Source organism: Haliaeetus leucocephalus, unplaced genomic scaffold (genome assembly GCF_000737465.1).
Source record: "Haliaeetus leucocephalus isolate CR32 unplaced genomic scaffold, Haliaeetus_leucocephalus-4.0 Scaffold351, whole genome shotgun sequence".
Taxonomy (NCBI): domain Eukaryota; kingdom Metazoa; phylum Chordata; class Aves; order Accipitriformes; family Accipitridae; genus Haliaeetus; species Haliaeetus leucocephalus.
The window spans coordinates 6820634-6835597 of record NW_010972787.1 but is presented as its reverse complement, the minus strand read 5'-3'; the positions used below and the strand labels follow the sequence as shown (position 1 = coordinate 6835597).

At 35.8% G+C, this 14964-nt stretch overlaps 1 protein-coding gene across 6 annotated transcripts in view; it reads right to left on the bottom strand.

Annotated features, from left to right (window-relative positions):
* The window catches only part of PDS5B (PDS5 cohesin associated factor B), a 109068-nt gene that overhangs the window by 89351 nt on the left and 4753 nt on the right, over nucleotides 1-14964 (bottom strand). For all 6 annotated transcript variants that reach the window (XM_010572736.1, XM_010572735.1, XM_010572738.1 and 3 more), the window contains exons 3-7: nucleotides 12744-12830; nucleotides 12552-12649; nucleotides 11294-11420; nucleotides 5616-5696; nucleotides 3272-3412 (exon numbers count right to left, since the gene is read on the bottom strand). In XM_010572736.1, coding sequence (XP_010571038.1) covers nucleotides 3272-3412; nucleotides 5616-5696; nucleotides 11294-11420; nucleotides 12552-12649; nucleotides 12744-12830 — 534 coding nt within the window. The remainder of the gene's footprint in view (nucleotides 1-3271; nucleotides 3413-5615; nucleotides 5697-11293; nucleotides 11421-12551; nucleotides 12650-12743; nucleotides 12831-14964) is intronic.

Below are 14964 nucleotides of genomic sequence, written 5' to 3'. Positions count from 1 at the left end.
AGCCAGAACATTTGGTGTCTTGCTCAGATAGTCTACCATGAGTCTACTTCATCTGGCACTAAATTATTTTTTTTACTCACTGCTTTTGAAACCAGTTATAAAGAAAATGCACATTTTCAAAAACACAGAGAGCAATTACTCAATTTATCTTTGAACAGCACAGATCGTATGTCTACTTGCATGCATGATGACCTCATTCTAACACATCTTAACTCCTCAAAACTGACAACTCAACAGGTGAGACAGCCACAGCTTTCCTTCAACATCACCTGCTTTAAGAGTAATACAAACCTCTTAAGCAGCAAAGCAGTAATATGAGAACTTGGAACAGAGTAACTATCCCACTGGTAGTCCCATAAGCATTCTTGAGTATTTGCCCCTAGTATTTGACTTCTATTATTACACTTGTATATTTAAGAGCCATATCAGACAATCTCCTAGAACAAAAACTGGACATCCCTGTGAAACTATGCATTTGACCTAAGTATACTCCACAAACTTCTACTTAAATACCTAGGAGTCCACAGTGAGTGAGCTCAGAAGACAAGGCTCTTAAACTATGGGCATGGATAAAGACACAATACTACATACGAAATCCAGAAAAGCCAAAATCATCTATCTAGTCAAGCTCTGAATGACATGCAGAGCTCACTGAAGTTCATGGTTATTTTACCATTAACTTTCATTGAACTTTATTCAAAACCACACCTCCCCTCTCCCATATTTCAATATGGGCTGCCAAGCATATTTTTCTCCTTTACCACCCACCTGATCCAAGGCTTCATCAAGCCAATAGGGATACTGCTGTCCAGTTTCTTTTTATTCGAAGTAGCAAAACATCAGCTGCCTTCTACCATAAGCACTCGGAGTTTCACTGAAATCACACTCTCTTCTCAACACACTAACATGCTATTTACCTGGACCTGAATTAAAAATGCTTGACACTAGCTGCCGCTGTTTAGAATAAAACCACAGCTATTGTTGGAGTAGAAAGTATTTAATCATCGCTGGCAGGTCTGCATAAAAAACCAACTTGTGTTGATCTCAGAAAAAAAACATAGGCTGACCATATTTCATTAGTATTTCAGAACATTCATCTTCAAAGTACCCTTTTAACCACAGAAAGATCTTACAGAACTCTCAACTCATTTAGAGCCATAAAATGGTTTGAGTTGGAAGGGACCTTTAAAGATCACCTAGTCCAACCCCCTGCCATGGGCAGGGACATCTTCAACTAGGTCAGGTTGCTCAAAGCCCCATCCAACCTGACCTTGAACACTGCCAGGGATGGGGCATCCACAACTTCCCCAGGCAACCTGTTCCACTGTCTCAGGATTTAAACCAGGATTATCCTATTCCAAATAGATGGTTAGGTTTTTTCTGTAAAAGATGGGTCAAGCCACAGTTGACAGCCAGTAGGACAAAACAGGCATATATTATTTGTCCTTATAACTTAAGGCATCAAAACCACACACCTAAAGCAACAAGATGATTCAAACAGAAGCCACACCATGCCCTCAGAATAGCTACAAACTGTACTGAGTTCACAAAGTCATCAAGGAATAAGAGCATTAAGAATGTAAATATCAGAATGTACATGTCTATTGGAAACATTGTTAAACTGGATCTTGGAATCTCGACATGAACCACCTTACCCTCAAGGGTTCAGGCCACAAGGAGAAAACTACACTAAGGATCAAGGGGACAAAAAGCAACAAAATACATGTTCATCATCTAAAAAGAGTATATTAAACAAAGAACAGAAATGCAACTATTTACAAATGTGTTGTAAATTAAAGAGTACAAAGAAAACATGGAAACGCTTAGGGCCAAAATCACCCAGTTGAAGGCAGAGAACAGAAGTTGTTCCAGGGGGCGGGGGAAAAGAAAAAAGGTTGACAGTCTTGGGCTACTAAACTTGCTGATTCCAGTGGTAAAATAAGATTTAAAAAAATAGAAGTTCATACTGAAATAGCAGAATATGAGAGACAATGAAGGAAGAGGAAGACAATTCAAGAACCTGAAGTTTTAAATGGACCTAAAGATGGAAAGGTTACTGCAATTCTGGCTATGAAAAAAAGGATGTGGCAGCAGTTAAGATTAAATCTCTTGAATAACAGCTTCAGCTGCAGAAGTACTGTTTTTATTGGAATGACAACGATAATTGTTCGCCATCTGTAAGAACAGGAATTAAAGGCTGAAAAAGGTCTACTTTTAAGACACAGACAGCAAACAGTAAATTGAACCCTCCTTTTGGAAATGTGAATGGAAAGATAAAACCATTAAAAAACAACTCATCCGAGTATAGTGTGCCTGCCTAGCAACATTAGTGAGAAAATAATAGGCATGAACAAGCCACTAAAATAATAAATACTGCAATGAGAACAGGCCAAAGGTTCTACACACCTAAAATGTGTCCTTCATAATAAAAATACATGCAAATTTAAAAGTGGCCCACTGCACTTTAGCCCTCAAGTTTAGTAACAGATCACTTTCAAACCTAGTAATACAAAACTAATCAAATTCCCCACTTCCACAGAAACCCTGTGGAATGATAAATAGAATAAAAGTAGTGCGGAATAAAGGGAGTAGCAGCTGTTATACTGGATTTCTCCAAGTGATGGAGACAGTCTGAAATGATAGGAAGTCAAAAAGAAAAATACCTATTAAAATAGATTGCTACAGCTACCCTTTCAGACACAAGAAATAAGCCTGAAAAATCATAAAAGTCATTACAGCAATGAGTACAAGACATGTTTATGGAGTCCAATGCTCTGTTTCCACCTGTCACAGAGCTTTTATTTGGATAAAATGGTCGGTACATCAGTTACCATTAACATGGAGTCCCAACTTTTCCCTGCCAAAATTCACTATTCCGAACAGATGTAGTTTCTCTGCACAGCTAGCAGCACAAGGTACTTTGAATATATTAAAGCCCTTCACAATAAATACTACAGTAAACCAAGGAACAAAACAGGTCAGACTCTCAAGTCATCAAAAAATCAAGTTATTGCTTGAAAGATACAAGCCCAAAAAACCACCAACCAAAACCCAAACATAGGCATACATGCGCTGTAGGTCAATACATTTGAAGTTGAATTACTCTTTTTGAGGGCTTTTCTGAGTTTTCCTTTAAACAATGCAAAGATATGTTTTACATGTATTAGTTTTATATGCCAAATAATTTGATGAACCGTAAAAAAAAAAAAACAAACATGAACAGTCAAAGCACACATGCTTCAAATATATAGAAAGGATAAGAAGTGTTTACCTTAAGTTTGAATTCAAGCTGTGGTAGAACAGAAAGCAAGAGGTGACTGTCAATATTGTATAACTCCAGAATCAAGTCAAACACATGCTCTGACAAGTCACTAATTGATGTTTTACCAAGCATGAGGACCTGATTAAAGAACTGGAAAATAAAACAGAGTATACATCAGTAACAAGAGTATATATACATTCTTCTAAATCCTTTGCTTGTCTACCACTAAATGCACCTTTTAATCTTACAACATCTATTTCACCACTAATAAAAAAAAAAAGGGATGGGGCACATATAGATCAGGATTCTGTAGTAGACATGTTAAAATACCATCGTTTCATATTCAGTATTACACATAAAGGAAAACACAGTAAAAGTGATGTTTAGTTTACTACAGCAGGCCTACAAATAATTTAAGAAACATAACTTTAGAGGAGTTTCAGTGTATCAGATCTTTTTATAATGTGACTATATTTACAGTTATTTCACTACTGAGAACAATAATTTTAAAAGTATTCTAACATTTAGTCAAAACAAGGCTGAAACAACTAGCTAATTACTATACTACACAGGTGACAGGTTAAGGAGGTGTAAGTAAAAGCGCAGGAATTAATAACTGACTGTTCCAGAATTTTTATTTACAAGCAGCATAATGCAGCTGTAAAGCAATTATTCTTTCTTGGTAAACTTGACAGGTTTGAGGGAATCTTCAGACTTCTCATTAAAGAAAATATTTTCTAATATGAAATATTAATTCTACACTACTTTCAACTATATCCTCTCAGAATAGATGGGTAAGAAGCAGCTAAAGAGGAACATACTACCCCCTACTTGGAAGGGGGAGGACATAATTGCAAAAATTTTTCTTCTCTTTGGGTTAAAACAATACACCAGTGTGGCTAAACAAATTATAGTGTTTCCACCTGCCACTAATGCAACAGAATACACTTAATTGATACTTCAGTTTCCTATTCCCAAACTTGGGACAGATGAACATCATGACCCTCTGTACCTGATAAGGTTAATCATGTCAGTAAAGAAACTAAAACCATGAAAGCTACCACTTTTTAAGGTTATAAAGTGAACCCCAACAAGTGATGCAATAGAAAAAGTCAACAGTTTCTAGTAATGACTAGAAAATAACAGATAAGTGTATTTTGTTAGAAGTTAAAGACTTGGTACTGTCTTGCAGAAAAGTTTTCCTTTTCTGGATACAGAGTTGCCTGGAATGTATATATTCCTAGTTAGGAAACTAACTCCTACTGTGTCTTTAGTATATTTCAAGAAAGAAAGTAACTTTCAAAACAAAGAAACCAGACAGCATAATATTTCCCACTTATGGGAAACCAAGAACAGAAGACTACATATACATATTTTCCATACGAGGAAGATTCTTATTGTACAGACTTCCTTAAAACCCACAAAACATCACCCAGTTTGTAATCTAACTTTACAGATAAACAACATTAAAAACTCATCCCCATGTAGCAATACCTTCCCAACAGCAGGTTTGAAGTAAAAGTTTTCACTGAAGATTTTTTTAAAATCTTAGAAGGCACCCACTTTCCAAGTACCATAAGTGTTACAAGTCTGAAAACAACAAAAAGTGTTGAAGATTTTCTATTGTTTTCAAGGTCCTGAGGCTTTGGATAGCTGCCATGAGACCTGCTAAATTCTTAACTACTCAAAAAAAAAAAAAAAGGGGGTGTGTGTGTATGTGTAATTTTTTTTTCCCCTATTGTGCAACTTAATTTAGAGCATACTCCTGTCTGATCTTTACTTCCTCTCATCCCTCTTCTCTTACAATGTCTGTGATGCATACACTCAACTTGGCTACAATCCTCAATCCACTCGTTGGTTTTCTTCCTTACTAGCTATTCTTAGATTCTGTTTCCTCCTCTTTTCCTGTGACAATGGCATTAAAATTCTGCTCTATCTTCACTTGTCTTAGCTTCTAAATAGTCTCATCTCCTCACTAGAAAAAGAGCTTTACCACAGGAACAATGTGTTTATATATTTTTATCAGAACAATATATATAAGTACATTTGGTCCTCCAGTCACATTAAAGATTGAAGTGCAAGGTCTCCCAAGACAGCAAAAAGTAAACCATCCATTGCATTTCAGAAATCAAAATTTTTAAGGACTTAGTAGTTTCTATATGGTAAAGAATTAGACTCAAAGGGACAGGTTACACAGTGCTTCATTAATATAACAATTCTCTCAAAGAACAACTGAGAGTTTGTAAGAAGTTATTTTACAGCCCTATTGGACTACATGCAATTCATTCTTTTTATAATACAGCTCAGTTAAAAAATGTATTGACTTCCATATTTGTTTGCAGTCTTCACTTACATTAGTAATGTAGGGTTCAATTGCTTGCGCTGTCCTCTTTAGTAAAGCCTTTGCCAAATCATAAGCTTGCTTGTTTAAATTCTGGGGGAAAAAAAAAAAAAAACAAACCAAAAAAAAAAAACCAACAGAGAAGTTTTAAGCACATGCATTAATCCTAAAAGTAAATACAATAATTTAAAGATACTGTGTACTGGTACATACATTAAAGAAATAGCCTGTTCTTTTTATACTTTCAGTAGTAAAGATAATACAGTAAAACAAACCTAGTCCAAACAGAGCTTTGTAGTCTCCACTGATATTACTGAGAAAACTCTTTCCTGGCAAATCAGGGCTTACTTTTCAGTTGCCCATTTAAGTCTGACACTCAGTGAAGTCAGTTTCTGCATTTTACTGCTCCTCCTTATCAGCTTCCCCCAAAAACAGGAAAGTGATATAAAGCAACATCAAGGCATTTACAGTCCCCACAGAAGCAAGACTCTGAACAGGATTGTGGTAGAAAGTACGATTCTGTTCTTGCATCAAGCAGCCACCTGTGAACCACCATCACAGCTTCTCCATAGTATCCTGCAAAGACACTCAGTCTGTTTGACTGAGATAGCAAAAAAAACCCCAAACCCCCAAAAACTAGGGTTTTAGTTTGTGAGCAAAAACCGGTGAAGAATACAAAACTCTAATATAAAAAATAAGCCCCACCCCCCAACATTCCTATCCCTCCATTTGTCTAATTGGGTTATCTGCTCTATCATTGTCTGCTTCCTCTCCCAGCACACATTCTCCACCCTCTAGTTGCCATGTCCTTTCTCCAATTTCTATATCACAATTATTTTAAAAAAATTTTCAGAATAAAATGCAACTCATCCCTTGTGACACGCCCTGCAGACTTGATTAACACATAGAAGAATGAAGGAAAAAATCTTCAATACAAAAAAAATATATAGTCTTTTAATAGCTAAAAGTCTCTGTAAAAATATAGTTCCCCCTACTTTTATTAGTCTTGGCAATTTAAAAACCCCAGCATATTCTATTTATAAGACAACAGTATAAAGGGGCAGTTTGTGGCTGTTTTTTAAATACATCTCATCCATAAAAAGAAGAAAATTTCCTTTTAGCATAATGAAAAACAAGATGCATTGCCACACGCAGGGTATTACTTTGCCTACATATGCTTGGTTCTTGGTAGCTATCTGGATGAAAAAGAGATGATTTGCAAAGAGATGGAGTGTATTGTCTGTAATTTCAAAAAGTGTATAGAAGTATAGGCTTCTAGACAGCAGTGGCAACAGATTAATATTTTCTGGTATTATAAAACAAAGTCTTTGACTTGCCTACTGATAGAATTAAGTTAGGTAACTCAAGTCAAAAGACTACAAAGATTGATGCCTGAAGTATCTGTTTTACTCAGAGCCACTACAGAAGGTGAATAAAAATCCCAATTCTGGAAAGTTACTCGAATGCTTACATAAGATACTAACATCCTTGTAATTTCCTCTTCCCTTATCTAATCAAGATACAAGGGTCAACACTGGCAGTCTCTTTATAAAATTGTACAGCCGTTCCACATGCCAGAAAAGAAAAGGTTCTGCATGCTAGATTGCTCTTCATGGTTGACACACACACACAAAAAAAAAAAAAAAAAAAAAAAACAACAAAAAAAACACAACACCCAAAAAAACCAAAAAACACAGCACAAGCATTTCCACCTGTAGCATTTGTTTTCTGTTATTTAGCTAGAGTTGTGACTGTTCAGGAAATAAAAGGCACAAATAACCGTAACAATGAATGTATGCCACTCGTGATTCTTGCTCTGATCCTTCTTGACTTCCACAGTGCACCTCCACCAAAACAAAGCAAGCTACTTTCACCTGGGTAAGAATGAACTCTAGATCATGAGCAAGATCTGATTTACACATAAAACAAGTCCGAACAGCAGACCTAGCATAGCAGACTTCCAACAGGCAGATCTGTTTTGATTCATATTAATTACAGTTTCAGCTTGTATCTTTCACACAGCAGTTAATTTTAAAACCTTAATGTTTGCCGAGATAAATGCTAGAAGTAGATATTTGCAACCCTGAGTAACATATTCACATTACACTTCATTCTATCTAAAAAAGCTGCAAAGAGAAAAAATAGTCCAGATGACAACTGACTACAGAAAGTTAGCTATTTTTTTCATGCCTCATGTACTTGATTTAATTGTGCTGATAGCCAGGGCCCTCAAACGTCCAGAGGCCGAACTTTCTGAAAATAACAATGCCAAAGAAGTCTTAAAAGCACATAAAGTTTTCTTCTCCCATTTCCAGCTTCAGGATAAAAGCAGAAACAAGAAAAAGCAGCACTGCCTTAGTTGAAATGGAAACAGGAGCAACCCAGGCCATTACCAAATAGGTTCAAAGATCTTTTACAATACATCAAACCTATATTTCGACTAATTTAATAGCCACAAAGATACTTTAAACTGCCTGAAGGAGAAATTTTATAAAGGTAAGACCTAATTTAGCAAATTTCTTCTCTGTGTTTATCTAATCTCTTCTATCATTATCCTCTCTTCAATCTTTCTATACATTTAAAAAAAAAAATTACACGTATTTCAAGATCTTTTAATGATTTAAGAAAGCCTTCATGATGGGCACAATAATCTTAATCAGGATGCCTCTAAAAGCATGTAAGCACCCAGTGGGGATAAGCTTTTGAGAGTCCTGAATTGGGTAGAAACTAAGCCATCAGCTGGCAACACTGTTTAAAGTAATCATTAGTAATTACTACATTTTGAAGGAAAAAGAAGAAATAAGTATTGATCAATAAGGACAAACCCAAGAACCACACATGAAAAGGCAGAACACAGATCTTCTGCAAGATAATTGAGAAGTTACATTTAACATCTAAAACAGACTTACAGGATGCTGCAGGCAGACCTTTCCCCCCCGAAAACCTCCAGTTTTCTTTCAGAAAAGAATGTTAATAAACAGGAGAACTTTTTTTTTTTATGCTTAGGAGGCCTCCAGCAATAATATTTGAAGACAAACCATCTTCATCAACCATTAGTTCTCTCCTTTGTCTCAATTCCCACCATGATTTTTGCATATATATTGCTAGCATTTCAAGCTTTTTGCACTTCTGGAAGACATTAACAGATTTGCCAACTCATTTCTCAGACCTGTTCTTCCCTAGAATGTTTGACAAACTTCTACTGCAGACACAGGAAGCAGTGGCAACCTCTCTGACAGCATGGCACAGACATTTTTGTGGTAAACTGTCCTGGAGAGCATTGTCTATACATCCACAGAGCCAAAAATCAGTTGTACTGTTACAATGGGGTTGGCAGTGATGGAAATGCATACCCACTGATTTTTTTCAGTTACTTTTTCCAGTTGCCTCTCAATATCCAAATTTAACACAGCTCAGAGAACTAGCTAGCATCAATCCAGTCCTTAATTTTATAACTTTAGGGGGTAAAATCAAATGTTAAGCCTGTATCTAGAGCAAAATATTCTTAAAACACATACAGTTTAGCACACTATTTTCTTGGAATTTGAAAAGGGTCTTCAATTTTATTCTTATTATCAATGGCACAGCAGCGGAATTTGTATCCAAGAGCACTTGACAAAACAGTTCTAACAGATTCTCTAGTTCTGCTGGGGGAGGAAAACAGGTTTTTAAGGATGGCTGACACAGAAAAAGCTCAGCTAAGTGTTGCCAAGATAGTTAGCACTAATTATTAAGCAATTTCCTAATAGAGACAGTCAGGAATTTAACTGTCAATATCACTTTTTGAAAAGTTAAGCATGTAAAGCATGTGGGATATGCAACGTGGGATTCCCTGCAGTACTCCTGAGCTGAAAATGGAACACTCTGGCAAACACTCAAGGAAGTAAAATACAGTTTGCCTTCAAACACATTGCACGAACACAAAATTGTTTATAGGTGCTGGCATAAAGGCTTTATAATCTAAAAAGACAATTAAAAGGGAAAGGAAAACTATTAATTTTTCTTGCCTTTCTATATTGGCTACCTCTCCCTTGCTTCTCGTTTTTACTGGGTTTAGTTCAGTATTTATTTAATTCTCTCTTAATATAATCCAATCAAGAGAATTTCAGTAGAATTCATAAAAAAAAAAGAAAAGAGAAACCACAATAGAAAAAAATTAAACATCACAGAAATTGAGAGTTGAGCACATGGTCAGACAAGTTAAGTTTACTGTTTTATTGACTTATCTGACACCCGCTGTACTACTTAAGCAAGCTCGTGCGTACTCTAACATCTAACAGGATGCAAGTTCTTAAATTCAGAATCAATTTATTAAACACGAATCATAAAAACAGTAGTCACATCAAGTTGAACACAGGTGACACGATAAAACAACAGATGCTTAACAACTGAGAAAATACAAACTAAAGTATTTTGCATAGTCTTGCTTTTGTTTCTTGTATTCCAAGGCTTTACTTCGTAAATCTGAATTTTAGCCACACAAATTTCAGTCTGGTCCTGGCACAAAAGTACTAGATTCCTTGAAGGACACAGCTAAAACATTTTGGGGGAAGGGGGGTGGGGGTGAAGGAGTGATCTATACTAAGCATTTAGTCTTTCACTGTCAATAGAAAAATAATTTATGTGCTCTTTATTTACTGAAATTGATGTCTTGCGGTAAGGCACACTATGTTGTGCTACTTGCTATGCTCTTCAGAGAGTGCCTTATGAAAAGTCTACTGAGTTTCTTCATGTACACCACTGTTTCAAAAAAGCATTCCAAAGGTGCAGAGTCTCTCAGTTAATTAATACCCATTTAACCTTACTGCAGTTTCTAAGAAACGTAAGTAAAGTTAGCCCTTTCCAGAACACACTAAAGAAAAAAAAAAAAAGCTGTCAGATGACAGCTGGAACTGTCCAAAAATCCAGCCAAGTATACATTTCCTAGATAATTTCCCAACAATTTTTTGTTATACACAACTTACAAGTCGTCTTCTACACTGTAGCCCAAGAAATTCCAGTAGGACCTTGGTAGTTTTCTGAACAAAGAAGTCAGACTTCCTTGCTTTTTAAACATTTAAGTGTCACAACACATACACAGCCGGAAGTTTTTCCCCAGTTCATCTGTAGGACACTTTTTGTTTTTGACAAAGCATTATTCATTGAGGAAAGACAGCCATCACTTGGGCTCTTCAGGCACCACGACTTCTGAACATAGTTAGTTCTATGGCTGCATCAGAAACACACCAATGTGCTTTCAATAACACCAAGTCAACATTTCTGAAATAGAACAGAGCCACCTACAAATCAGCAGACATAGCAACTTTTTACCTCCCACTTAGGGCAGCACATTAGTTTGAACTATTGATACAGCATTACACTAATTAAAAACTTTCCAAAGGATATATGTCTCTTTTATATTAAGTTCTACTGGTATTGACTGTATACAAAAAGCCTATATATAAATCCGTATGACATTAGAGCTTTTAGATTACTATGACCACTGATACTTTGGTTTATGGCAAGTGAATCAAAGCAATGAAACTCTACTGAATGTTCTGGCTATTAAAAATTATTTGTTTGCTAATAAAGATTCAAGTAATAGGAACACATTTGCTACAGCTATTCTCAATGAAATCCAAACATCTCAATACATACATCCAATAAAACAGGATTAAAAAAAAAAAAATTAAGCCACTATTAAGTCTTACCTTATGTGCTGGCACTAGATTAACTAACACTGTATCCAAAAGTTCCTGTGACACAGTATCTCCCTCACAAATGATAGAGCTCATTAGATCAACCATGTGCATGTGTACTTTTTGGTTATGACCGTTGCTGAAATTAAAAACAAGAATTCTTAGTGTACTATTCATGTAAAGCACAACTTCCATTCAGAGTACTCCCTATGGTGACGCCAAACAGGAATATAATAATCAAATCACAAGTTTTCTTAGAAGTCAAAATACTTAAGTTTTTTAGCTGCATATATCACTTTCCAAAATGTTACTGAATCTTATGCCCTCTTCACTTACCACTGTAGTAAAAGAGTAAGAGGACTGTATCTGTCCCTACCATGAAAAGATAGTGTATTAGACCATCCCTCCCCTCTACTCAACACTAGCAAGACTTCATCTGGAGTGCTGTGTCCAGTTCTGGGCTTCCCAGTGCAAGAGAGACAGGGACACCTTGAAGTCAGTCCAGCAAAGGGCCACCAAGATGATTAAGGGACTGGAACAGCTCTCATAGAAGGAGTGGCTGTGAGAGCTGACAGCTTTTTTTAGCCTTGAGAAGACATTCCTTAGGGAGGAACTTATCATTATGTTTAAATACCTGATGTTGGGAATAAAGACGACAGGGTGAGACTCTTCGCAGTGGTGTCCAGTGACAGGACAAGAGGCGACGGACACAAGGTGAAATACAGGACATACCATTCAAACGTAAGAAAGAGAAACTTCTTAAATGTAAGGGTGATAGAGCACTAGAAAGTTGCCCAGAGAGGCCACAGAGTCTCCATCCTTGGAGATGCTCAAAACCCAAGTGGCTACAGTCCTGGGCAATCTGCTCTAGCTGACCTGGTTTGAGCAAGGGGGGCAAACTAGACTATCTCTAGCAGTACCTTCCAGTGTCCACTATTTTCTGACTCACGTTTTTACAGCAATAATCCTCAAAGTTCCTTTGAATTGCATATTGCACCATTCAATTTCAAGAACAGAATAAAATAAATGCAGTAAAAAACATCAAAGTAAGTTTTGTAGGAAAAAAAAGATGATTTGCAGTGTGTCTTGTTTAATTAAAACAGGCAAAACTGAAGCTTGTTATATTTATACTGCTACCTTCAGTTAAACTGAATTACAAAACTAAGCTTGTTAATGTTAAAAGTCACACAATAAGACTGAACACCTAGGTTAGAAACATCTGACCTCAACCATGCAATAATATATTATAATTGGGGGTGACAATACTTACTTTATTACTGAAAACAGTGTTCTGTACAACTGTGTAAAAATCTCATTGCTATCTTCTAATTCAAAGCATATGTTATAAGACTTGACCCAAGCAATGTTCTGTGTTGAACAGGAGAAAATAAAAGTAGTTAATATAAGATTAAGTTGAAAAATTACATTTAACAGTTATTATGAAATAAGTTATGAAGCTTACCTCAAGCAAATAAAAATATCGATTAAACTGGGGGCTTTTTGTATCCTCTAAACCTTTAAGTTGCCTTGTTATGAACATAAATATATCCTGAAAAGAAAGAAGTGATAGTTAGTTAATCAACTGCAATGAAACTTCCAAAATTAAAATATTTACTTTTTAAATTACTAGTATTATTCATCACTACAAAATATGCAGCAACGACAGGCACATTATTTCACTGTCCAAAAGAAGATGATCTACAAAAACATCATGGAGAATGTCAAGGAGTCATTTTCAAATGCTTCATGTTTCTTTGAAGGGTTGAGAAAGTAACCTTTTTTTGAAGGAAGCAAAAGTTTTTCTTTTCCAAAGAAAAACACTCAACTTGACAAACAGCTGCAACTGGCTGACATGCTGCAGAAGTCAAAATATTATTCAGGACAATTAATTTCACATTTTTTACTTTATGCTGTAGTAGGTTTCAACAGAAGGGGGGGGAAAAAGCAGTAGGCAATTGCAGCTTTCCTAAAAATATTATTATATATTTACACTGTATTTTTTGTGCATTTCTCAGTCATCATGCTACTGATACAGAACATTTCTCTTGCAAAGACCAATAAACCAAGTTTCTCCTGCTTCCTTTATCAAATTTCAGCACCAGAAGAGTTCTTCAGAAAGTCTCACACAGAATAAATTCAAGCAGGTTATAAGGAATGGAAGCACACAGGAAGGTGTCTTTTTAAAATGCTTTTTACATTCAGATAATTAACAGCTGGAAATTCGTAACTACTATATTAAATCGAAATATTCAAAAGTACACATCAGCAGAAACAGCATTCACAACCTCAACTGTATCTATAATATTTCAACTAACAATCTAGATATAAATCAAACAAATTCCAAAAGGTATAAGGTTGCCATAAAAAAATACAAGAAAGCCTTACAGTTAACCCCGAAAAAAACTATCCTAGACATAGTCTAAAAAGCTTTTCTAGAACATTTTCAAAGGACCATTCCCCCCTCGACCCCCAGAATAATGAGATGGACAAAAGATGAGAATGGGGTTCTTTTTTTTCTAACGCTACAGCCACAAAATCCAGCCTTAATCATTCAGCTGAGCACTTAATGGGGTTCTAGGTAAAAACGAATTAGATTACAGGTGACATCATCGTCTCTTGCAATAAAGCGCAGCAAGCACATTGTTCAGAGATACAGCTACATTAATGTTTGCATTTGGATCAAGAATGTGCCTTTGGAGTGTTAAGCAAGGATGACCATAAAAATAACTGTTTGGTTCACTCTTCAGATCAGTTACAGAACACACGAACTAGACTCTTTAGTTGAAATTAAACCAAAAGACACAGTTCAAAGGACACACCTAATAGACTCCAACCACTAAAGAACATTCAGTCCACAGGCAAAAGCCAGTCTGAAGAATCCCCCGCTTAAAAACTACTTCCTGAACCACTAGCAGGCCATAAGCCCACCCAAAATGAGTTCCATCATCTGAAAAACTGGTACACCAGAAGGTGCTGTGAGGTTTAGAAGACATACAAACTGATTCTCCGTGAAGGATAAGATGCAATTAAAGAAGAAAGCAAGCATGACCAAGCGGGAGAATGACCAATGCCAAATATAAAAACTACTTCATCTTAGACCTCATGCCCTAGGTGTACTTATCGTTAGATGAATCTCAATCAGTTCATTTAACAAAATATCTTTACTTTTTATCCTGCAGCTCAGTACATAACACTTATTTACTGAATGTGATTCAAAGACCCCAATGAGACCAAAACTAATTGTCTTAACCTTTATAAAGTACTCAACATATACTGTACTGTATATGAATACATACACTAATGAATAGCATACATGTACAATATGCCTATCATCTGAATGCTTCACAAATAATAATGGCATCATTTGGAAAAGTCATAATTTACTCCTAATTTTTTTTTCCTATTCCTGTTTTAATGCAAGCAAGACAGACTAAACTCAGAAGTACTTACTAATTTATAATTAGTGTAATACAACCCAAAGTTCTTCCCTTTTTTGAGCATACAGAATATACTTTTTGAACATGCATTTACAAATACAAAACACAGGATAAAATAAACTTTGGCTACAGCTAAGAAAATGCAACACTTTCACAAATTGGACAATATGTTATCACATCACATCAAACTCCATAAAGCAAGTCTACATTAGAACGCAGACTCTAAAACCAAAAGTGCTTATACTT